Source organism: Sus scrofa, chromosome 13 (genome assembly GCF_000003025.6).
Source record: "Sus scrofa isolate TJ Tabasco breed Duroc chromosome 13, Sscrofa11.1, whole genome shotgun sequence".
NCBI classification, from domain to species: Eukaryota; Metazoa; Chordata; class Mammalia; order Artiodactyla; family Suidae; genus Sus; species Sus scrofa.
The window spans coordinates 151,805,976-151,831,077 of NC_010455.5; the positions used below are offsets into that span (position 1 = coordinate 151,805,976).

The following is a 25,102-nucleotide window of genomic DNA, read 5'->3' on the forward strand; positions in this document are numbered from 1 at the left end:
AGGAACTTCCCCTCACAAAACTTTAAAACTTGTCATTTAGATCTGAACTATTCTTACTAGATATTTTAACAGAAAGAAAATTAGACTCTTATATAGCAGAATGTTGAATTAAGTTTATGGTTTTGACAAAAGTATTTTAATATTTTAAATTATACATTAACCTGCAAGACTTTCATGATAAAGTCACTCCAATGAAAACTCCACACTTCAAAAAGTGATGTGAATAATTGATCAGGGAAGGCTCTCTTGTGAAAAAGTCATAAAGGAAAAAATGAGTTGGCTGTATATATGGCTGCCTAAATTGGCTACAAGGATTACTGTGGCAACAGGAGTTCATTTTCACATAAAAAAATTATTAAAGAACAATTTTACTACCAAATTTGGGTAATTAGGGGAAAGTCAGTTAATCAAAATTTCAGAATTTCTTTTAAAAAGGTATGAAAGGTATGAAAGCAGCTCTTTTGCCCCTTTCCTGTTTACCCATTTCTGTACCCTTCTAACCTTAAAAACCTAACTATAGGAATGAAATCACTAAGAAATTGAAACTAACTCCTGACTTATGCTCTCCTGAATGCACACCACAAGAACCTGTTGATTCTTTTCCTAGATAAAAAGAATGAAGAATGAAACAGTTCAAAAAATGACTGGCTCTCTACCCACCCCCCAAAGCCCTCTTAGCAACCCTGCCGGCAGCAGAAGAACCCAACCCCTAACCCCAACCCCAACCCAGGAGGACTCTTCTCATAAGACTAATGACAATTTACTGTTAGCAGTAGTGCCAAACTTACTTAAATCTCTTATCTCTCAGCCATCTAAAGTGAGCAGCATATATTAAAAGGGTGTTAGAGTCAACTAGCAGAGATTCCTAAAAAACTATAATAAGGGACCTCCCACCAGTCTGAATGGCCATCATTAAAAAGTCTGCAAATAACAAAAGCTGGAGAGGGTATGAAGAAAATGGAACCCTCCTACACTGCTAGTGGGAATGTAAACTGGTGCAGCTACTGAGGAGAACAGTATGGAGGCTCCTCAAAGAACTAAAAACAGAACTACCATATGATTCAGCAATCCCACTCCTGGATATATATCAGGAGAAAAGTATAACTCAAAAAGATACATGCACCCCAATGTTTATAGCAGCATTATTTACAACAGCCAAGACATGGAAACAACCTGAATGCCCATCAAGAGATGAATGGATAAAGAAGATGTGGCCTACACACACACACAGGAATATTACTCATCTATAAAAAAGAATGAAATAATGCCACTTGCAGTTACATGGATGGAACTGGAGATCATCATCATACATACTAAGCAAGTAAGTCAGCAAGAGAATAACAAATACCATATGAGATCACCTACATGTGGAATCTAAAATGTGATACAGTGGAGTCCCCTGGTGGCCAAGCAGTTAAGGATCCAGCACTGTCATTGCTGTGGCATGGGTTTGATCCCTGGAGTGGGAACATCCACATGCCTCAAGTGTGGCCAAAAAATAAATTAAGAAAATAAAATATGACATCAATGAACCTCTCTATGAAACAGAAACAGACTCACTGACATAGGGAACAGACTTGTGGTAGCCAAGGAGGGAACGGGCAGGGGAGGGATGGACTGGGAGTTTGGGACTAGCAGATGCAAACTACTATACATAGAATGGATAAATAACAAGGCCCTATTGTATTGCTCAGGAAACCATATTCAATATCCTGTAATAAACCATAATAGAAAAGAATATAAAGAAGAATATATAGGGAGTTCCTACTGGAGCACAGTGGGTTAAGAAACTGACTGCAATGGTGCAGGTTGCAACTGTGGCTTGGATTCAATGCCTGACCCGAGAATTTCCACATGCCATGAATGCAGCCAATAATAATAATAATAAAATCTATATATAACTGAATAACCTTGCTGTATATTAGAATTTAATACAATACTGTAAATCAACTACACTTTAATGAAAAAAAAATGACAAGAGTTCTGGGAAAAAAAAAAAAAAACTAGTCAAGAACATACCAAGAGCCTTAGATCCCTGTTCTGAAGAATGGGGACAATCATAACTGACTTTACATGTTTGTGCTTATATAAAACATCAAGCCTGGAATTAATCAATCAATAAATGCATGCATTCTGCTGCCTGCCTCGGACCCTACAAAAACAAAGAGGGGTATGATAAAGGTCATTCAGAATTGCCTTGGAGTTCCCATCGTGGCACAGTGGTTAACGAATCCAACTGAGAAGCATGAGGTTGTGTGTTTGATCCCTGGCCTTGCTCAGTGGGTTAAGGATCTGGCATTGCTGTGAGCTGTGGAGTAGGTCACAGATGTGGCATGGATCCCATGTTGCTGTGGCTCTGGCAAAGGGAACCTCCATATGCCGTGGGATCGGCCCTAGAAAAGGCAGAAAGTCAAAAACAAAACAAAATTGCCTTAACTTTCCAGATCCTCCCCTCTTCTTTGTACTGATTCTGCTATTCCTGAAAGACAACATATGTGATCTTCGATACTGTCAATTAATTATGATTTTAAGTAACACGTCGAAGTTTCCTCATCAAAAAAGCAGACCTGTTTCGTATAACTGTACGATACATACATAAAGATGCTAAAAGGAAAAATAACATTGTTTAAGTCTCCTAAGAAAGAGGCAGTCAGAGGTTGGAGCCCATGAACGTCAACAATGCTGCACCATCATGCATACTGCTGACTTTAAGAAAGGAACCAGGAGTTTCTGTTGTGGCTCAGTGGTTAACGAATCTGTCTAGGAGGTTGCGGGTTCAATCCCTGGCCTTGCTCAGTGGGTTAAGGATCCGGTGTTGCCATGAGCTGTGGTGTAAGTTGCAGACAGGGCTTGGATCACGCGTTGCTGTGGCTCTGGTGTAGGCCAGTGGCTACAGCTCTGATTAGACCCCTAGCCTGGGAACCTCCATGTGCTGTAGGTGCGGCCCTAGAAAAGGCAAAAAGACAAACAAACAAACAAACAAACAAACAAACAAAAAAAGAAAGGAACCCAGGTCATAATCTTAGGACAGTATTTTTTAAATTACCTATAACCAATTATCACTCTAAGGGGATTCATCAGAGAACATGAAACCCTCATTCAGCCATTTTTTCCAACAATGCAAATTAGTCCTGGGCAATAATCCAAGAAACCGAAAACAAATCCCAGAATGGGTGATTCCTCTCACCAGATGCACTAATAGAAGATAACCAGAGGTAAGGAAAGAGTCAGAGAAAGTTTTTAACAGGTTAAAAAAAAAAAAAAAAAAACCTCTTCAAAGCTGCATTAATTATTACTTTTAAAATATGTTTACTTTAAAAACAAAAGGAAAAAATTAAGCATTTCTCAGTTGGAAATAACAGAATAGATTATTTATAAATATCATGTAATAAGTATTTACACTCATACCTAAACTATGTGAAAGGCTATGTCTTATTCCTAACAGAGAACATGTCTTAAACTTGAGGTTTAAAATTAAAAGGTTACACATATAAAAACAGTTTTAAAAAGATGGTCTGTGGGAAGGGGACCTTGAGGATCGAAGACTACACTTATTACTAACAATTACAAGATCTAGTACATTGAAGTCACCCAATAAATTTTTGTTGACTAAAGTGACACTTCATTTAAGGCTGCACTATTAACACAAAAAGCACTGGCACACTGCACATTAATGTAACTTCAAAACCATTTGGTAAATAAGTTGAAACAAGTATCACCCATGACTAGAAACCAACTGTGTAAGGATTTTGAAAGTAGCTGAACCTTCCACACTTAGAACTAGACCTGAGACAACATTTCATAAGAGCAAATATAAACAAGGCAAGTTGTGAGTGGGAAGATCCAATTATGGTCTCGACTTGCAGTAAAATGTGTGGAGGTGGCAGCGGGGTGGGGCGGGGCGGGGGTATACCTTAACAGGTTTAGATTCCATTACTCACCACAATGGCAAATACTGTGAAGCTAATTAAATGATTAGTAAAGGAATTCCTGTATGAAAATAATGTTTCTTCATCTAGAAGTGGCCACCTATTGGGTTTGTAAATTAGCAGTATTTAAGAAAAGGCAAACAATAACTTGGGACAGGCTGCATGTTATCCAAAAACAGTAATCCAAAACAAACTCAAGAGTTTAATTACAGGAAGCTTATGCAGTTCCCTATGAGGTTTCAGATAATTGTTTGTTTTATCATATGAGCATGACATGAAAGGATCTACAGCTATTAATGGGGAATTTTACTGTTAATTACTGTTATGCTACTGAAAATCTCCTGCAACATTTAAAATCACATAGGTTACTGAAAGTGATTTTAAATTTTCTAGATGCCTTACATAGTTAAAATCCTGTCCTTAACAATATAGTTAATTCCTGAAACCTTATGTGATCATTAATTACATAACAACTAGATTAATCATTTACTGTGGATTCAAATTTCCCTAAACATTGCATAAGAAATTTTTGCATTTCATGTTAGCTTGCTAAACAACTCAGTAACACCCCAGCAATTGAAAGAATTACTTTTCTACATACTGAGATGTCTTATAAAGTATCTCACTTAAAACTCTTTGTCCCATGTCAGTCCATCTTTCCACAGAACTGAACCAAATGTTCGTGTGGCTGAGGCTTTCATAAATCAAGATTATTTGCAAGCTGCAGCACTAAAGAAATAGTTACAATTATTCCTTTCAAGTTTAACTGCAATGATACTGCCTTGCTTTTCCCTTACTTGCTGAATCCATTACACAATATATTTTAAATGTGCAATGAACTCACATTAATTTAAGATTATCTTAGGAACAGACCAGTACACAATTTTTGAATACGTCTAGTCTTTTCTTTTTTGGCTGTACCCTTAGCATGTGGAAGTTTCAGGGCCAGAGATTAAACTCGAGCCCCACAACAGTGACCCCAGTCAATCGTTGGATCCTTAACCTGCTAAGCCACAGGGGAACTTCATTAGTCACGTTTTGGAATGAATGCCCCACCTCTTGAATAGCCTTACTGCACAGAAGTACGTCTCACCAGCTACTGCCTACAGAGTGTTTACATGAATGCACACATCATAGTACATCCTGTTTCCCTGCCATTCCTTCATCTACTGGTTTTAAATATTCATGCTGCAATACCTGCAGAAACAAGTCAAAGCATATCTCTTGGTAACTGCACTTATTACAAAATAAAAAAAATATTAGTACTGCAAGGGATACGAATTTGGTCTAACATCCTTATTTAAATAACACATTAAAAAAAAAAAAAAAGCTGAGACCCATAGATTGACTTAGATATGGCTACAAAGTTATTTACCATCGGAACTAGATCAAGGAGTTCCCGTTGTGCCTCAGCAGTAAGGAGGCTGACTGCTATCCACAAAGACGCAGGTTCAATCCCTGGTCTCGCTCAGTGGGTTAAGTATCCGGCATTGTTTGGTTGTGGCATAGGCCAGCAGCTACAGCTCCCATTCAGCCCCTAGCCTGGGAACTTCCATGTGCTCTGGGTGCGGCCCTTAAAAAAAAAAAAAAGAACTAGATCAAGATTGCCATCTTTACCATGGGCATTCTCTGACAGCAGAAGAAACTGTTCTAAAAAAATTACAAATAAAAACCATTCACAGTATATAAATGATCATTCATAAAAATCAATCGCTTATGTCAATCCATGAAATATATACAATTAGAAAAAATTACTTGGTAAAAGATTGCTTTTGGCACCTCACCAATATTTGCAAGATGGACTTTAAACTCAGGAATAGAAACAAGGCTCTTATGTTATCACTTAACACTAGATTCAGGATTCACCTTCACACTGCTAGACCCTTAGCATGAATTCCATATTGACTGGGGGTTAGAGGATTGGTTACTCCCAGACACCATAAAACCTCATCACTGTAACCTACCTCCTTGGCCATGTCTGTGTATTTCTGCTTTTCCTTTGGATCGAGAACAGCCCACCAATCAGCTAGTATCTTGGTAGCACCTCTGTTATCAAGTCTGGGGTGTTCTTGACGTACAAGGGAGCGATGACGTTTGCAAAATAAGAGAAATGCATTCATTGGTCTCCGGGCTCGCTGTTCTGGTGATTCATCATCTTCAGTCTCAGCAACATCTTGCTCTAGGCCATCAGCCCCAAGAAGCTGAACCTATTACCAACAAAAAAGCCAAATGTTTAACGCATCTTGGATAACTTTGCTTTAACAATTAGTCCTGGTTTTCAAATTGTATTGTTCCTTAGCTCCATTTAAACAACTTAAAAATTGAAAAAGATTTTTAAAATCATCAACCACTGTTTGCGGTTGGTGAACAACTTATGATGTATTCTTTTGCTTAGTTTCTATAGCAACCTGTGCACGTCTCTATTACAGCATATATTACATTATTATAACAGCTTACATTTTTTTTTCTCTCACTAAACAGTGAGCTCCTGGAGGACCAAAGCCCTCTTATCTTATACACAGTGCCTAGCTCAATGTCTGGTATAATATCCATACTTAACTGTTGAATAGAGGAGTAAACCCATTCAGTGGTAGATGGATCTCAAGATTTAACAAAAATATCCACATAAGATACATAAACATTAGTACTATCTCTCCCCTCTTTGGAAAGTGTTTTTGTACAACTAATAACATGAAAATGTTTAACATGCACGTAGATAATAAAAATTTAATACAGACTACTTAACGTTTCATGCATATCACAAATTGAGTCTCCTACTGTAAAAAATCAAAAGAGACATTTAACATTATTTGAAGTAAGAACCATGGGTAAAATTTCAAATTTGTAAATATCACACTTTCTTGTCCACTGAAATGCTATAGTGTTAGACTCTCAAAATCGGTTTTGAACCCTCTCTTTTACTAAGCATTTCATTCGATTCAAGGTCTTCAAGGATTTCTGCAGAGCTCTGATCCGGTCCATCTGTGTAATTCTCACTGCCACTGATCGAGTACTACTCTGGCCTATGGCCTCGTCTTCCCGCTTTTAATCTCTTACAAAACTTTGTACACATGGCTGCAGGTTATAGTTCTTAAAGCACATCTCTGATCACAGAATCTCAGCATATAAGAGAATTGTTAAGTATCTTCTAAGATTAAAATGATTCCATGATATTTCTTGGAAACAATGCAACCAAGAACAGAAGTCCAGAATACTCAATGAAATTCTTTCTTTAAAATCACTCTTCCATAAGTTAAAATCAAGAAGGATCGAGGTAGTTGTTAGTCTGTATTATACAGTAGAGAAGCAGTTCTTAAACATGAGTGGGTATTGGAATCCCTGGAGGTCTTGTTAAAACACAGACTGTTAAGGCCCATTCCCAGAGTTTCTGATTCTGTAGGTGTGGAGTGGGCCTTAAGAAATGTATTTCTAACAATTTGCCAGATTATGCCACTGGTCTGAGGATCACACACTGAGAACCACTACTATAGGGCAACCAGGTTCTATTACATTATATTTGTTAGGCAACTGTTACAGACACTCCAGAACAAATCATCAGCTTAATCACTTAGCTTTTTTTTTTTTTAGGGCTGCATCCACAGTACATGGAGGTTCCCAGGCTAGGGGTCAAATTGGAGTTGCAGCCGCCAGCCTACATCACAGCCACAGCAACGACAGATCCAAGCCGTTTCTGCAACGTATACCACAGCTCCAGGGCAATGCCAGATCCTTAAACCACTGAGAGAGGCCAGGGATAGAACCTGCATCCTCATGCATGCTAGTCAGATTCGTTTCCACTGAGCCATGACAGGAACTCCTTAGGTATTTTTAAAATGTCTTTTAATTTAAATTAAGTATTGCACAAGCATTTAATTAACCACCAATTATCTTCAGACGTAAGTAGTAGAGAACAACTTTTTTTTTTTTTGCTTTTTAGGGCCACACCTGTGTCATGTGGAAGTTCCCACGCTAGGGGTCCAATCAGAGCTACAGCTGCCGGCCTACGCCACAGCCATAGCAATGCAGGATCTGAGCAGCGTCTTTAACCTATGCCACAGCTCACGGTAACGCCAGATCCTTAACCCACTGATCGAGGCCAGGGATCGAACCCACAACCTCATGGTTCCTAATCAGATTTGTTTCCACTGTGCCACAACAGGAACTCCAAGCAGTATAGAACAATCTTCAAGTCATAGCTACTAGATTTGGAAATACATTAAGCATTATTAATGGGGTGAAGGACCTTATTATGTATACAATCATTAACAATGATTTGTGGGAGTTCCCACTGTGGCACAGTGGGTTAAGGATCCAGCATTTCCACAAATGTAAATAATTTATTTAACATTCTGAAACTTATTTGAGAAGCTATGGAAAAATCAGGCATAAAAAATGTATTACGTAGGTTAAGGAAGTAATTATACTTTCTCTTCAGAAAAAGAGTAACTTTTGATTCAGATAAAAATTATAAAACTCAAGCCAGTGAGACAAGATCATGGCCCAAGGAGCTCACTGTTTCGAGAGAGGAGAATCGATAAGCAAATAAATTAAAAAGCAGGATGATGGAGTTCCCATCGTGGCTCAGAGGAAATGAATCTGACTAGTATCCAAGAGGACGCAGCTTTGATCCCTGGCCTTGCTCAGTGGGTTAAGGATGTGGCGTTGCCGTGAGCTGCAGTGTAGGTCAAAGATGCGGCTCAGATCCTGAGTTGCTGTGGCTGTGACTGTGGCTGTGGCGTGGGCCGGCAGCTACAGCTCCGATTTGATCCCTAGCCTGGGAACTTCCATATGTCGAGGGTTCAGCCCTAAAAAGACACACACACACACACACAATCAGGCTAACAACTGTAACAAGGAACCAGTGCTACAATGAAGCTAGTGGGTGGGTAGGAGCACAGGGAAGTCCCTAGCAAAGATGTTGTCTGGGCTAAATTCTGAAATATGAATCAGTGTGTGTAGGGTAGTCAATGTGGAGTCATGGAGAACTAACAGAGATTAAGGCTTAATGGTTTATTGAGACACTGATATGCAGTTCAACAGCACTGGCACATAAAAGATGAGAACAGGATCTAAGGTAGCAGAAAAAGGTATGGGCCAATTCATGAAGAATGTGCTCTGTCATGTTAAATTAAAAAAAAAGGCATTTAACCCTATAAATGAATGATTTCAGACCATATGCACCAATAAAAATCTTTGGGGGAACTAACACAGTTTGTCAACTTTTTATTTTGCCAAGTATGAGCATGAAAATAAAATTTTACCTATTATCGAATATTATAATCCAAATTAACCAAAAAGTAAACAATAAATAAATATGTATATATGATAAATTAATTAAATGAAAATGAAAACCTATCAGGACTAATTTTCCTTTCACTTGAGGACAAATAACACTCTACAACAAATTCACCGTAGCCCCAGACCAGGACATGGGAATGACATCTGGGGGCAATGGAGAGCCATGGTGGTTCCAGGTAAGGGAAAGACTGTGTTAGCTCTGTATTAAGATAATTCCTGTCATCAGGTAGAGCATGAATTACAGTAGCAAAACTGGAGGCACACAAAACAAGAAGAAACCAGTTAAAAGTTTATTCGGGCCTGAATGAAAGCAGTAATAATGAGAATGGAGACCTGAGAACAGAGACAATATTCACTAATGAGGTAGAATCAAGAGTGACTGGTGTCTAACTGCATATAAAGGTTGAAAAAGGAAGAGTGTTTCCTGCTTTGTGGCAAGATTCCTTCATATACAACAGGGAACACTTGTTTTCTCAAGTGAGAGAAATGGGAGCAGAGGGTTCAGTCCTGAATAGGCTGAATATGAAGTGGTTATCCTGCAGGGAAGTCTCAGCAAGGAAAATGAACTGATGTACCAATATAAAGAAGTAGGACCAAGGGTGGGGGTGAGATCTCTGGATGTGGGCCAAGAAGAGGATTCAAAGACTTCATTCTTTCCGTTAATTACTGTTTACTGGACACCCGATATGGATCAGCCACTGTTCTAGGTGATGGAGATAGAGTGGTGAGCATACAAATTCCCCATCCTAAGTGAAGCTGAAGAGTAGCACAACTGGTCTTCCATTCTGGAAGGATCTCTCTGGCGGTTTTGTTGAGAAGAGACTAGAAAGGCAAGTGCAGAGGCAGGGAGAGGCAGAATGCAATAATCTGCACTAGTCTTGGCAGAGGCTTGGATCAAGGTAGTAGTAGTGATGTTGGCAAGAGGGGTCAAACTGAGAACATACTTTGAAGGTACAACTGAGAATCTGCTGATGGATGGATAGATACGTAATTTGGGCAAAAGAAAATAGACAAGGCTTCAGGTCTGACCAATTTGAAAGCTGGAGCTGCCACTGACAGAGAAAAGAAAGACGCAGGAGGAGAAAAATGAAAGCTTAATTTTGAGCACATTCAAATTGAGACTGATTTGATATCTAAGTGTATATGTCAAGTAAACAGTCAGATATACAAGTCCAGAGTTTAGGAGAAAGATCCAGGATGGAGATACAAATTAAGAGGCTCAGAGAAATCAACATTTGAGGGTAGAATACTGGAGGGGAATCAACCAGAAAAAACTAGCAAGGTTAGCTGGGAAAGCAGGCATAGAAATAAGAGTAAGCGTTGTCATGGAAACAGGAGGCAGCTTCCAGAACTAAGTCATCAATAAGTGCAAATGCGTCAGAAAGATCAAATTATGCATCAACTTGGCAATTTCCTCAAATAGGAAGAATAACACAATGCCTCTGAAAAAGGAAAGGAAAAAGAAAAAGGAAGAAGGAGTAAGATGAGTAAGGTGAATAGAGAAAGCTGAAGGAGTTATTTCTGGTGGCCTCTATTTTCTCGGAGAAGAAAAGGTCAACAGTGAGAAGACCATAAACAGTATCCAGAGAAGATGTTTGAGAAACAGGAAAAACATTTATAATTCCTGCTGAGATGAGTGGAAGAGGGAGCTGACTCAACCCTACAACAAAAGACTGAATGGATGTCAAAGGCCTGAAGAATTCAAAATCTACTCTGTGTCAGGCATCACTTTAGGTTTTAAGGAAGGAGAAAAGAACAGGAGGGGCAAGACCTCTGCTCTTACTGAGGTTATATTCTAGTCTGGGAAGACAGCTGTAAACAGCTAAACACAAGGCACATAGGAAGAAGTGCTAGGAAGGAAATCCTCCAACTGGAATGAGTTGGTTGGGAGAGACACCTGAGATGATAGAGTTAGTCCTTATGCTGAGACCTGAGTAATGAAGAAGAGGAACCAGCCATGCCAAGCTCTGAAGGGACATGCGTCTTTCTGAAGTCACCTGCATGGTTCTGTGACTTCCTAAACAAGAGCTGGTTGCTCAAGCGTGAGACCAGAGGAGGGGGTTGGAGGACTGACCACAGAGGGATGGAGGGATAACAGCAGCCAAGCACTCTCAAGGTCTCAGACAGGAGGATCTGAACAGCTCTGGAACTGCCTGTGGCGGCAAGGTTGGGCTGAGAGGGAAGAAAAGAAAGGCCAGAGAAGCAAGGAATGGGAGCCAGGTGAACACATCAAATTTTGTGAACTAACTGCATTTGAATATTGCCTACAAATGGTTAGTTAATTAACAGAAATACTCTTTAAGAAGGATCTGTTTCAAAGTCAACAAATAACAAATGCTGGAGAGGATGTGAAGAAAAAGGTGCCCTCCTATACTGTTGGTGGAAATTTAAATTGGTATAACCGCTATGGAAAACAGTATGTAGGTACATCAGAAAACTAAATATAGAACTACCATATGATCCAGCAAACCCACTCTTAGGCATATATCCAGATAAACCTTTTCCTTAAAAAAGATACATGCACCCATTTGTTCACTGCAGCACTATTCACAATAGCCAAGACACGGAAACAACCTAAATATCCATCCAGAGATGAATGAATTAAGAAGATGTGGTGTGTGTATATATATATATGTGTGTGTACATACATAACATACATACACAATGGAATACTACTCAGCCATAAAAAAGAATAATGCCATTTGCAGCAACATGGATGGAACTAGAAATTCTCATACTAAGTGAAGTACGTCAGAAAGAGAAAGACAAATACCATACGATATCACTTATATCTGGAATCTAATATATGGCACAAATGAACCTTTCCACAGAAAAGAAACTCATGGGCTTGGAGAACAGACTTGTGGTTGCCAAGGAGGAGGGGGAGGGAGTGGGATGGACTGGGAGTCTGGAGTTAATAGATGCAAACTATTGCATTTGGAGCAGATAAGCAACGATATCCTACTGTACAGCACTGGGAACTATATCTAGTCACTTATGATGAAACATGATGGAAGATAATGTGAGAAAAACAATGTAAATATATATGTGTGACTGGGTCATTTTTCTGTACAGTAGAAACTGACAGAACACTGTAAATCAACCATAATGGAAAAAATAAAAATCATTAAAAAGAAAAAAAAAAGAAGGATCTGTTTCAGCCTAAATTATTACAATGTGCAGAATATGAATGTAGATTAAGTATTTAAATAGGATTCAAGTAACAGAGACTCCTTGAAATGCCTCCTTCACACCACACATGTTCACTGCAGTTTCTAGAAATGGATACTCAAATTTAAAACTTCCATAATAAACAGAAGAATTACCTTATCAATATCCTCTTCTTCGTCTTCCTCTTCTTCTTCTTCTGAAAAATCAAGAAGTTTTTTTGCGAGCAATGGATGCCACTGAAGACACTTTCGTTTTGGTCGTTTTCCAGCCCCTTCTCCTTCTGCTGAATGATCTTTATTTCTATTACTGCCTTTCATTACTGTGACCTGTGGTAAGGGAAAAAAAGGAGAGAAGCAGAGAAATCAACGTAAATTTGATTAAAATTAGCTTAGTTAGCTTCCTTAGCTTTAACTAGATAATAGTTTTAACACTTAAATATCTACCAGCTCCAGTATTTCCTGGATTCAGTAAGAATTCTAAGTATATAATCAAACATTAATTTTCATGGGGGTAAAGCAAGCTAACAAAATTTGCCTTTTATGAAATCTACTTACAAATTTAGAGCTCAAAACCCAAATAGTGTTAGAATGATTGTAAGTTACTATGACCTGTGCCTATTTACTCAAAACAGCATTTCTCAAAGTTTCCCACCAGAGGAATGGGAAAGAGACAGTCTCCCAAGGGAGCAGAGGTGCACACAGAGCACCTCCATACATTCTCTAGTGGCTCCTATTTTATCATAATAATTTACATGAACTTCACATTCTACACTATGATAAATTTGAGCTTGGAGTATTATTAAGTAAAATAAATGTTTCGCAAGAATCGAATGTTTCATATTTAAAATAAAACTATTTCATAAGATGACACTATTTTTCAAAAACTATGTGCTGCCTCCAAGGACCCCATCCATTTGTGAAGTTATTTAGTGGGATGAGCGCCTGTGACACAGGAGATCACAAATACCTTTACATCTCCTTATTACATATGTGCTACAACCCAGTAACAAAGTTTTGTTCTCTACCTCTTTTTAGGCTTTCTTCCCCTAAAAGACAACTGGCTGAAACAGCTAGGCTATATTCAGGCTATGAATCTGACAATATTTTTCAAAATCTCCACAAATTCTAAATTACTTTTTCAATTGCTTTAACAAAAGCTTTTCTTGGAGGTCCCGTCGTGAGACAGTGGTTAACGAATCCGACTAGGAACCATGAAGTTGCGGCTTCAATCCCTGGCCTTGCTCAGTGGGTTAAAGATTCAGCGTTGCTGTGAGCTGTGGTGTAGGTCACAGACGTGGCTCAGATCTGGCATTGCTGTGGTTGTGGCATAGGCTGGCAGCTATAGCTCTGATTGAACCCCTAGCCTGGGAACCTCCATATGCTGTTGGTGCGGCCCTAAAAAGACAAAAAAAAAAAAAGTTTTTCTCAATCAAAGAAACTACATAGTCACATTATTAAAGTGAAAACAGCAAAAAAAATGAGGTTTACCTTCTCCATCTTGTCCGGCCCCCCAGCCCAAAGGTAAACCAGTCACAACCAGTTTCTTACATGCTTTCTCACAATTAATATTTCTCATTCACTCATTTGAAGGAAGGTTAATAATCAAATTACTGTTTATACATACTCACATGAAAATTCAAATAATACAGCTAAATGCTATCAATTTAAAGGGTTCATGCTGACAATTACAAACATAAACTCAGTTGCCAAAAATCACTGGGTGGTGGCCTTTTTGGTCAGTTTAAATTTGCACTGGCCCAAATGCTTGCCAAGTGACATCAACAGATTTTTAATGCCATGTTGCTGACAACTAGGGTCCGTGAACATTTAGTTTCAAGATTCATCTAGTTCTTAAGCTTTCAAAACAATATAGCATAGGAAATTTTTTTTCTTCCTTCTTTGATTTTTTTCTGGATTTGGAGTCAAACACATCTTCACTTCAAAATAAAAAAATATTCACTAATGTTTCCTTCTAGAACTTAACATGAGTTAATTATATTTTTAAAAAAAACACGTAATTATCTGATCAATCTCGAATCCATGCTGACAAAGGAGTGAGGTAGGGATCTAGCGTATTCTTTTTTTGCTTCCAAAGAGCTAATCAACTGTCCCAAACCATTTATTAAATCATCTGATTTTTCCCCATTCCTTTGAAATTCTACTTTAATCTTTTACTACATACCACATGTGTCTATTTCTGGATTCTTTTCTGTTAATAATCATCCCCCTGTTTGCCTGTCCTTTCATCAATTTTAATATCCTTAGAGACAATATAATCCTATACATTTTCCTGTACATAAATAATTCAGTAAACATAGCTATTTATAACTTTCCAGTTGAAAATATCATGTTCTTGTAAGTTAATATACCTTGATCATCCTCATTTTGTAATAACTATATAATATTCCAAAATGAGAATGTATCACAATTTCCTCAATTATTCCATAATTCACAGACATTCAGATTATTTCTTGTACTACAATAAAAACTTCACCTTAATAATTATTAATCTTCATTTTGATAAAAATCCTCATTAATTTATTAAAACTGTGTTTAGACAAGAAAAACGGGTGGAAAGAAAATCATATTCTGTGGTTTTCTTAGCAAGAAAAAATTTCTGCTGAATATCTGAAGCGATTACATGATTCATGTAGCTGCCTAAAGAGTAGCAGTTATTGAAAACTCTAATTGGAATTAGTTATCTGGTATGCTTTTAATAAAGGGACAAAGATTTCCTTGAATTGATAGGCCATTTAAAAATTCCCAGTCTATCTACAAATAAACTTGGCATAGACAACCCAATTTCCAAAAATACCAATGCTATATAGAGAGAAAAGGAAACAGTTATTTTTATGGCTTATTAATCACTTCAGGATGAGATGCTTGAGTGGTAATTAAACCCATACTGGGTTTAATACCCAATATTTTATGATGCAAAACATTTTTTAAATAGTAAAAGAAATCAGTGGGAAACCATAAGTCAGGCAAGCTGTTAGCAACTGGAGAGGTCAAAATGACTGCCAGAGCTTACAGAAAAATATTATCATTTAGCCTCAAGGATTTTGATTACGCTATTTAGTTATGTGTGCATGTGTTTAAGTGTATGTGCCTTTGTATATAGTTATATGTAATTTCAATATTCAAAATAGAATATCAAGAATCAAACAAACGGATGGCATATTGTGGCTTTGGGGTGCAAGACAATCACATTCACCTCCTACCCCCGCCCCAAAATGCTCTGTACGCCACCATGATACTGTATTGTCTTCTTTGATATTCACAAAAGTCATCTCCCCTTCCAGAGAAATAAAACAGAAAGGTTTTTATTGCTAATAACACCACATTTCACTTTAATTACAATTACGTGGGTGTATCCTATCTCCATCACTAGGTCTTTTCCTTGATGATCCAAGACCAGTTATCTTTATATGCTCAAAAGCATCTGGCTTATCAGAACATCAAGATTAGTTAATTGTGAGGGTTATTATAAGCTCCAGCCTAAATTCTGATGACAATTCAGTATTTTTATACACTAGGATGGCTTCAAAATTAACCCCCATCTCTCTCATTCCCATGAATTCAGATATTTTTTCCTGAGTGGGAAAAAAGGAGGTCTGAAAACTATGTTTAACTCTGAATGCAGGCCAAGGTGTCACATGCTGTGTGAGAACCACTGGCCACCTGGGCTGTGGGAAAAGACTGATCACCCTAGAACAGAGTCTAAAACAAAGTGGGAGAGGAGACAACCTAAATGTCCATCAACAGAGGAGTGGATCAAGAAGATGTGGTACATATACACAATGGAATATTACTCAGCCATTAAAAGGAATGAAGTACCAGCATTTTTTGCAACATGGATGGTACACAGAAATTATCATGCTAAGTGAAGTGAGCCATACAACGAGACACCAACATCAAATGCTTTCACTGACATGTGGAATCTGAAAAAAGGACAGACTGAGCTTCTTTGCAGAACAGATGCTGACTCACAGACACTGAAAAACTTACGGTCTCTGGAGGAGACAGTTTGGGGAGTGGGGGGATGTGCTTGGGTTGTGGGATGGAAACCCTGTGAAACTGGATTGTGATGATCATTATACAACTACAGACATGATAAATTCATTGAGAAATAAAAAAAAATTTTTTAATTAAAAAAAAAATATCTTAAGGAGTTCCTGCTATGGCTCTAGGAGATCATCTGCATCTCTGCAGGTCCAGGACATAGGTTTGATTCCCCAGTCCTGAAGTGTGAGTTAAAGTATCTGGTGTTGCTGCAGTAGGTGGCAACTGTGGCCCAGATCTAATGCCTGTCCATAAAATCCATAAAAAGAAAAAACAAAAATACCGCAGAGTAGATCGTATGTTAAGTGCTTTTATAAAATTAAAAAAAAATGTTAAAAAAATAAAGTGGGGGAAAACTAAGTATTTTTCACGTGAGTGAAAGTTAAATAAAAGAATAAGTGAGTTGGAGATAGTATATGTGGGATAAAATAGTCAAGAAAAGTGTAACTGCACTACTCTCTATAAAAGAGACAATTAGCAAGGACCTATTCAATATTCTCTATTAACCTACATGGGAAAAAAGAATGAGTATATGTATGTGTATAACTGAATCACTTTGCTGTGCACCTGAAACTAACACAACATTGTAAAGCAATCAACTACATGCCAATAAGAAAAAAAAATAAAATAAAAAAGGGAGGTTCCCGTCGTGGCACAGCAGAAATGAATCTGTCTAGGAACCATGAGGCTGTGGATTCAATCCCTGGCCTTGCTCAGTAGGTTAAGGATCCAGCATTGCCGTGAGCTGTAGTATAGGTCGCAGACGCGGCTTAGATCTGGTGTTGCTGTGGCTGTGGTATAAGCTGGCAGCTGTAGCTCCAATTGGACCCCTAGCCTGGGAACCTCCACGCGGCGCAGGTGTGGCCCTAAAAAGCAACAACAACCAAAAAAAAAAAAAGAACATTTCTTTCTTTAAAAACGGGGGTGGGGGTGGGATGAATTGGGAGTTTGGGGTTAACAGATGCAGACTATTGCCTTTGGAATGGATTAGCAATGAGATCCTGCTGTGTAGCACTGGGAACTGTGTCTAGTCACTTATGATGGAGCATGATAATGTGAGAAAAAAGAATGTATACATGCATGTGTAACTGGTTCACCATGCTGTACAGTAGAAAAAAAAATAATGTACTGGGTAAATTAAAAAATAATAACAAAAATAGATAAATAAATACCACTGATCTAGCGACCATGAAACACCCCAAACTATAAGCTAGATAAGTTACCTGATTACCTTTTTAATTCACCATGGATCTATTTCCAAACTACTGAAAAGAAGGCAAAAGAATGGAGTGAAGGATGCTTCTGATTATCATTCAGAGGTAATGAGAAAGCAAGAGAGAAGAAAGAAAGAAAAGGTGGAGAAAAATATCTTCTGGGAAAGAAAAGGGCAAAGGCAGAATTTTGAGACTTAAGCACATCACTTATTTCAACAATGAGCAAGAGGAAAAACTATTAATTTTGATAGTAAGAGGCCTACATCTGTAATTATTTTGCCACTAAAAATCCCACACAATATAAAATTTGTCTTCTTGTTTCAGCAACAAGAGCAAATTAAGCTAGCAATCTATATGTAATGAATGAAGCAACTGGTATACTTTATTCAAAAGAAGTCCTTCTTCCTTTCCACAATGCAACTCTAGAATAACTAAAATCAGGTTATTTAACTCTCAGGGGACTCTGTGCTTGAAAGACTCAATATCATAAAATTATGTTGCTGAGACTGTCAGATGATGGAGGCTGAAGGTTCCTATCCAAAATCAGCTGACCCTTGAACAACAAGGGTTTGAACTGCAAGTGTACACTTATACATGAAATTTTTTTTCAGTAAAAACATACTATAGTACTAAATGATCCACAGTGGGTTGAATCTGCAGAGAGGAGAACAGATGTGGATTCAGAGAGGTGACTTTAAAGTTATATAACCCTGTGTTCAAGGGTCAACTACTGAATATTTATCTTTTAAAAACAAATCAACCCATGTGTTTCCTTTTCTTTGCCAAGGATGAGTTGCCCTAATTAGATACTCATAATACTGGACTAAATGTAAATTAGCCTGTGACAAATGAGGAAAAACTGCATTTAACTATATATTCTTTAAACGCAGCAAGCCCATTCATGGAAGACCTTTATTGAGGTCGAACTTCATGAAACCTTTAAAGAAATGTCATAGAAGAAAAAGTATAAAGCACATACTACATTTAACAAAAGAAAAAAGAAAAAAAGGACACTGAAGCCTAATAGGCCTTATTTAGAATTCTGCCTCTACCTCTAATAACTTGTAGAGTTATTCATCTTGCTGATCTTTCCTCACATTAAAACTAAGTAATAGCTGGAGCTCACTGGTGGCTCCAGGGGTTAAGGATTCAGCGTAGTCACTGCCAGGACCCAAGTCACCGCAGTGGCTCAGGTCTGATCCCTGGCCTGGGAACTTCCACATGCTGCACGCACAGCAGGAAAAAAAAGAAAAAAGAAAAAAAGAAAAAAAAAAAAAAAAGAATAGCTCTAAGTAACAGCTCTACTGTGAGAACATCTTTTTATATAATGGCACACAATCTAGAAGCTTCTCACTCCATGTTAGTAAATCTTCCCTTTACCCACAAGCTTTTTAGAGGGAGTAGGCGTTTGACAGGCAGCATGTGCTGCCTGAACTCATCCTACAACGCTGTTCAGGAGAGCACAGAGGACTCCTGTTTAACAGTGGTCCACATGCTTCTCAGACGAAACAACCTCTAGCCTCAGAAAGTGAAACAGAAAGATGGAAAGTTTCCTTTCTTTTATTTGAGTGCTATATGGTTAGAAACAGAGCCCTGGCACAGTCATAAATTCTGTAAGATCCCCTAGTCTTTCTATCCTCTGGCCTCACAACTTAGGCAATCAGTATACTCAAGCTTTTAAAACAATGTAAATTTAACTGCATCACAGGGGTATTTTAGAATTTAAACTGTTTCCTAAATGTCCAATAAATCCCATTCAAATCATAATAATGGAAATCCAGAGCAAATGAGACAGGGGAAGGTAAGGAAGGCCCATGAGACCCCAGTTAGACAATATACATTCTAACCACAAGTAAGGCCTCTCCTGGGCCCAACTAAGACTGCAAAGCTTCAGTGCTTTCTCGGGTCTACAAAGAAGAAAAACCAGCCCAAAAAACAGTGATAGAGCAGTAGCTCTAGAGCTTCCCCACAAGTTAGATCGACCTGCTTAGAATTTTCTGAGAGTGCAACTGCTTTTAAGACACTCCTTGCTGCCAATCTTTCAGGGGATCCTACCAAAACAGACGCTGAGAGCCACCTCAACTGTGAAGCCTTGCTCACTAACCCCCCCAATAATCCCATTTTCTGTCAAATGGACATCATCCTCCAAGGCCCAGGTCACATATCACTTCTCTTCAAAAGCTTTCTTTGAAAACCTTACTTCAAAATCCATCGCTCTTTGCTCTTGAGCTTTGATTGTACTTAACCTTGTTGGTCAAACATTTATCATGTGTTTCAGTTAATTTTATCTATGCCCTGCACACCCCCCACCAAAAAAATAGGTTGTGAACTTCTATAGGGAAGGTGTCATGGTTTCTCCCTTTCTGTCCCAGAGGCTCAAACTGAGCCTGGTACACAGCAGTCCTTGAAAAACCTATTTATGGCTTATAATTTCCTTACCTAATACTTAAATCCCATGTAACACTTCCCAGAATGAACTGCTGTTCCTAAGGATAGTTTTTTTTTTTTTTTTTTTAGGGCCGCATCAGCAGCATATGAAATTCCTGGGCTATAGCTGCCAGCCTGTACCATAGCAACGTGGGATCTGAGCCATATCTGCAACCTACACCACAGCTCATGGAAATGCCAGATCCCCAACCCACTGAGGAAGGCCAGGGATGGAACCCGCATCCCTCATGGATACTAGTCAGATCCGTTTCCACTGCACCACTATGGGAACTCCCCCTAAGGACAATTTTTTTAAAAATACTAATACTTTAAATACTATTTGCTTCATACTTAATACTCATTATCTCATTTAATTCGTATAAGAACCTTCATAAGAACCCTTGAGGTAGGTACTACTTGGCATCCTAGTTGAAGAAGCTGAAGGTTAAGTCACTTGCCTAGGGGCACACAGTTAGCAGTGGATAAGCGGGCACTAGAACCCGGAAGCCTAACTCAAGAGCCTACATGCTCACCCAGGACAAGAAGCTCTAATATAAAGCTGTCAACTCTTTAAACATATCCCATAGAACAAATAGCTTATGAGCCATGCAACTACCTAAAGAGAGCACTGAGGGGATGGAAAGTGAACCCTTTCAAGGGTTCATGGCAGAAGAGCAAGTGTACATCTCTGATAACTATAAGCAACAATTAAATTAGATTAACTTTAAAACTCTTTGAAGATAAAAGCCCTGCAAGTGCTAATCATTATTATTTATTGTAATTCTAATGATAATTCTAAACTGTAGACAGATTAAATGAAAAATATCTCATTCAATAAAGTAATACTCTCATTTTAGAAGCAATTCAGTCACTCTATTCATGCAAGGAGTGCCTTTAAATGCACTCCTTATTGAAAAGCAGCAGCACTTCAAGTTGAAACTTTAACTCTGTCAAGATGTAATCTGCATGCTCTTCATGAATACTAATAAGACACCCGCTATTCAAAGAATGGCTTAGATATACCTGCAGTTCTGGTCCCTGTGCCCTTCCCTCATAACCAGTTCTAAGATCTCTAATACGTACACTCCATGACATTTAGCCTTAGGAGAGCTTAACATGGTTCTCAAAATGCATGCTGCTCTAGGCTACAGAGAGTGACAAGAGCTACCTTGAAAGCAATAAGGCACCAAAAGAAGTAGCTGAGGGAAGAAAAACTATTTGGAGAATTCAGTAGCAGGCTAGACTATGTTCCCCATCAAACCACCTTCCCCCCAAAGCCCAACAGTGTTTTGCTATAATTTTATGGTGGCGTTTACATTCTTCATCAGAAAGTCACCAGATTCCTATTCTTCGACAGGCCTAGCCTAACATGTTTGCCTTTCTGAATTTCTGAAGGCGCTTTTTAAAAAATCCATGTATTACGTGGTTAGGATATAATTACCACATTGACAAGAACCTGACATACAAGAAGACAAGCTCACACAGTCTCTTCCCCATTTACTCTCAAAGCAGCTAAACACGTATTTATTGATCACGTGTTGAGCTACGCACTGGAGAGTTAAGTGTCCAGCCTTACCTCTCATTCAATGCCTCTGCTCTCCAGCCATGCTGGGGTTGTTCTGTTTGCCACACCTGCCCTGTGCTTCCTCAGCTGTCCCAGGTCTGCACACCGTTCCCCACACACCCAGTCTCACTCTCCATGCAGGCCCCTCTGAACTCCCATTACTGAGGAGCTGTCTTTATTTTCCCCAGCTGCTGTCTCTTTCCTTCCTGAGCACCTTATTTGACCACCCACATTTAATGGCTGGGCCATATTTTTTGACACTTGATTGTGTAACTATCATCATCTTTCCATACAATATATGTATAACGATTCCGTGTGAATTCCTCCCACAGAGACCCTTGAAGGTAAAGAACAGGCCAGGTGCTTTTTTTCTGGATCTGTCAAAGCAAACATCTTTGTGCCAGACAAACTACATGAGACAGTGAACACAGAAACAATACTACTATGCTTTCTTATTATGCTTTTCTTTATATTGTTTTGCTAGAAGGCAGAAGAGATAAAAGGCTTGAAAAGAAAACACACAGGAAAGGAAAATAAGAACCCAGAAGGGCTGCTCAGGAGAGGAGGGGAGAGACAGAAGAGGCAAATTGACAAGACAGTGTAATAAAAATAATGAAATCTAAGTCACTTGCAAACAGCTGTCAGTACTGGTCTAAAAATTTATTCACTTAGTTTTATTCCCTTCTCTGGTTATTGGTCAATGACTCTCATTATTCTTTCAGAACAGAGTATCATAGTACCTTCACCTCACTAGCTCTCTTTTCTTTTCATCTCTGGTCTGCTAATTAACCCCAACTCTGAATTCATGCAACCATTTTTCCTCCCTAGTCTACCCACAGGCTACCGCCTGCTCCTATGGCCTGACACTACTACCAAAAGTTTCCAACCTCAGTTTGTTGTGCTTGTCCATAATCTTCTTTTCTCATCTTAGTCCCATCCAATCTCACAGTGCCCATTATAAATTAGTGGTTTCTCTTTAACCCTTATTGATGATGGTAAGTGAGGATAATAACAATAATATGTATATGTAAAAGAGTTCTATACAAAATAAAAAATAAAATGCTTCTATATATATATATGTATATAAAATGCTTATGTATATATAACTTCCTATGTGCCAGAAGCAAAGAGCTTACACTTACTTTCTCTTAACTCACAATCAGCCTAAGAGGCGGGTACTAGTATAATTTCCTTTTTACAGATGAGGAAAACAGAGGCACAGATAGCATATAGTTTACCTTGTTCGTAGGTTAACAAAGATTTTTATTATATGTATTGTCACATTGGTGGACATAATTATCACACTGACAAGAAGCTGAAGCCCAAGAAGACAAGCTTACGGAGTCTTCTCATTTACTGTCAATGAAGCTGAATACATTATTTGCCAATCACCTGATTAACTATGCATTACGTGTATACATTATAGACTGTCCAAAGTCACAATGCTTGTACTAATTGGTTCCTGGCCATTATATTGCCTCCTAATAACTTTTATTAAACCTTTGCTACCTGCTAAACACTTCATATGAATTAATTTCTTTAATCCTCCATACATCTCTCTGGAGAAAAGGAACTGTAATGGTCACATTTTATACAGGAAGCAATAGAGAATGACAAAGCTTAAGCAACCTGCCTAAGGCCTTTCTGTATGTGGCAGAGCCAGGATTCAAATCGAGGTCTTCTATCCTGAGAGCCCAAAGCTCTTCAAACTGTCCTTCCCACCATAATCCTAATCATTCTAAGAAAACGCCTTTGCCTTCTGGTTAACGGAAAGGTCTTCATTTGTGGACCCTCCCAAAGCCCCAACTTGCCTACCAATTTCAAAACTTGTTTCTTTTCTTCATCTACCTTTTCTCAAAGGCAGAGTTTCAAGGCCAGCTCCTCTTCTCACCCTCAGTCTGTGCTTTTAATCAATCTTTCCTGCTACCCTGGGCTATCAGTCTTTCAGTTTCTTTGATGAACTATCAACAGCTCCTTCTAGTTAATACCTTCTCTTTCAGTCTGTGCACAATCTCACGTTTAAAGCCCTCTCTGAACCCTCCTTCGTCTTTAGCTACTCCTCTTTTCTGGTACAAACCGGTCTCCAGCCATCAGACCAGGAGCTACCTAATCCCAAGCCCCGAGACTAGCAGCCTGCAAGAACTGGCCGCCTGGTACTAACTGTTTACAGGCTCCACCCTGCACTTCACTTACTGACTTGGTTCTAAACCCCAGGATTAATTTCCTAGAAAGCACTCACATCTCATTCCAACTGCGCCACAGGCTCTGGCTTTTCTACCTCACTATGATTCATTCTTACATCTTTGATTTCCAGCCTCTCAGAGAAACTACCTTGCCTGGGCCAGGCCTCAGCCTCTACCACATACGCCTGTGGAGTATGCCAGCGCCTGCCTGGTACACAGGGGCTGGACAGTCCTCCCTTCACAGGAACATCTGGAAAACATACATTTATGTCTTCTACTTTCTCAACATAAATTCAAATCTTTGCAATTGGCTTCATGCTCTGATATCTAATCTCTCACCAAGTTCTGTCCCATCTGCCTCTTACACACATGTTCATTCCTCTCCATCCTCCACATTGGCTCAGCAGTCTGGTTGTCTTACCTACAGCTGCACCTACCACACTGCAAATACCTGCTCTTGACCTCTGCATCGTACACTGATGGCCCCTTAATGCCCTCAGGGAGACGTCCAAACCTCTTCCTTCATACAGCACACATGACTCTTCCTGACTTTGTCCCTTATAGCTCACGTCTCTTTGCTCCATTCTCACTCTTAAAGCTCTACCTGCACTGAGCCATGTGCCATCACCTGGAACTCATCATAGGCTCTCACCTCCTTAGCATCTGCACTACTGTCTCCTCTTACCTCTGCTTTGGGGCAGAGCTTACATCTCACATCAGCTTCTGTTGGCCCCTTCTAATGAGAGAGGTGCATCCTAGGTGTCCCCATAGCACCCTATACTCAATAGCCCACAATGAAATAGTGGGTTTCTCTCTTTATATTGCCCTTGGCTTTGACAGAGAACGAGGTCTGTCTAAAGTTTACCACAGTATCTGCAGGGCCTAACACAGAGCCAGGCCCCCTGTGGGGAGACACTTGTTCTGAGAAGAGCTCTGAGGTCTGCTCCCTGAAGTCTCTTCCAGTCACCTTTCTTCCTTCTCCTCATTTGCCACTACTTCTTTTCTGCTCCATCTTCACCATGCCTTGCTCTCTTCCTGCTCTGTGACCCTCATCTCAGAAATTCCTTGTACCAACTTCAAGCAGCATCTCAAACAACCAAACCAGAACACCTAGCAATTTTACTTGTTTGGAAATACCAGTTTTTATGCAGCAAATGTCAAAATTTTGACCTCCCAAGATAAATAACTATCTATCCCTTTTTCTCCCTTACCCATCATTGAACACTATTTAATCCTCTGTGCACCAGTTTACATA

The 25,102-nt window shown here is 39.0% G+C and overlaps 1 protein-coding gene across 26 annotated transcripts in view; it reads right to left on the reverse strand.

Moving 5' to 3' along the window:
* Positions 1-25,102, reverse strand: part of BBX (BBX, HMG-box containing) — a 286,716-nt gene that overhangs the window by 87,600 nt on the left and 174,014 nt on the right. For all 26 annotated transcript variants that reach the window (XM_021070468.1, XM_021070469.1, XM_021070466.1 and 23 more), the window contains 2 exons: positions 12,554-12,724; positions 5,894-6,136 (listed from right to left, as the gene is read on the reverse strand). In XM_021070468.1, coding sequence (XP_020926127.1) covers positions 5,894-6,136; positions 12,554-12,724 — 414 coding nt within the window. The remainder of the gene's footprint in view (positions 1-5,893; positions 6,137-12,553; positions 12,725-25,102) is intronic.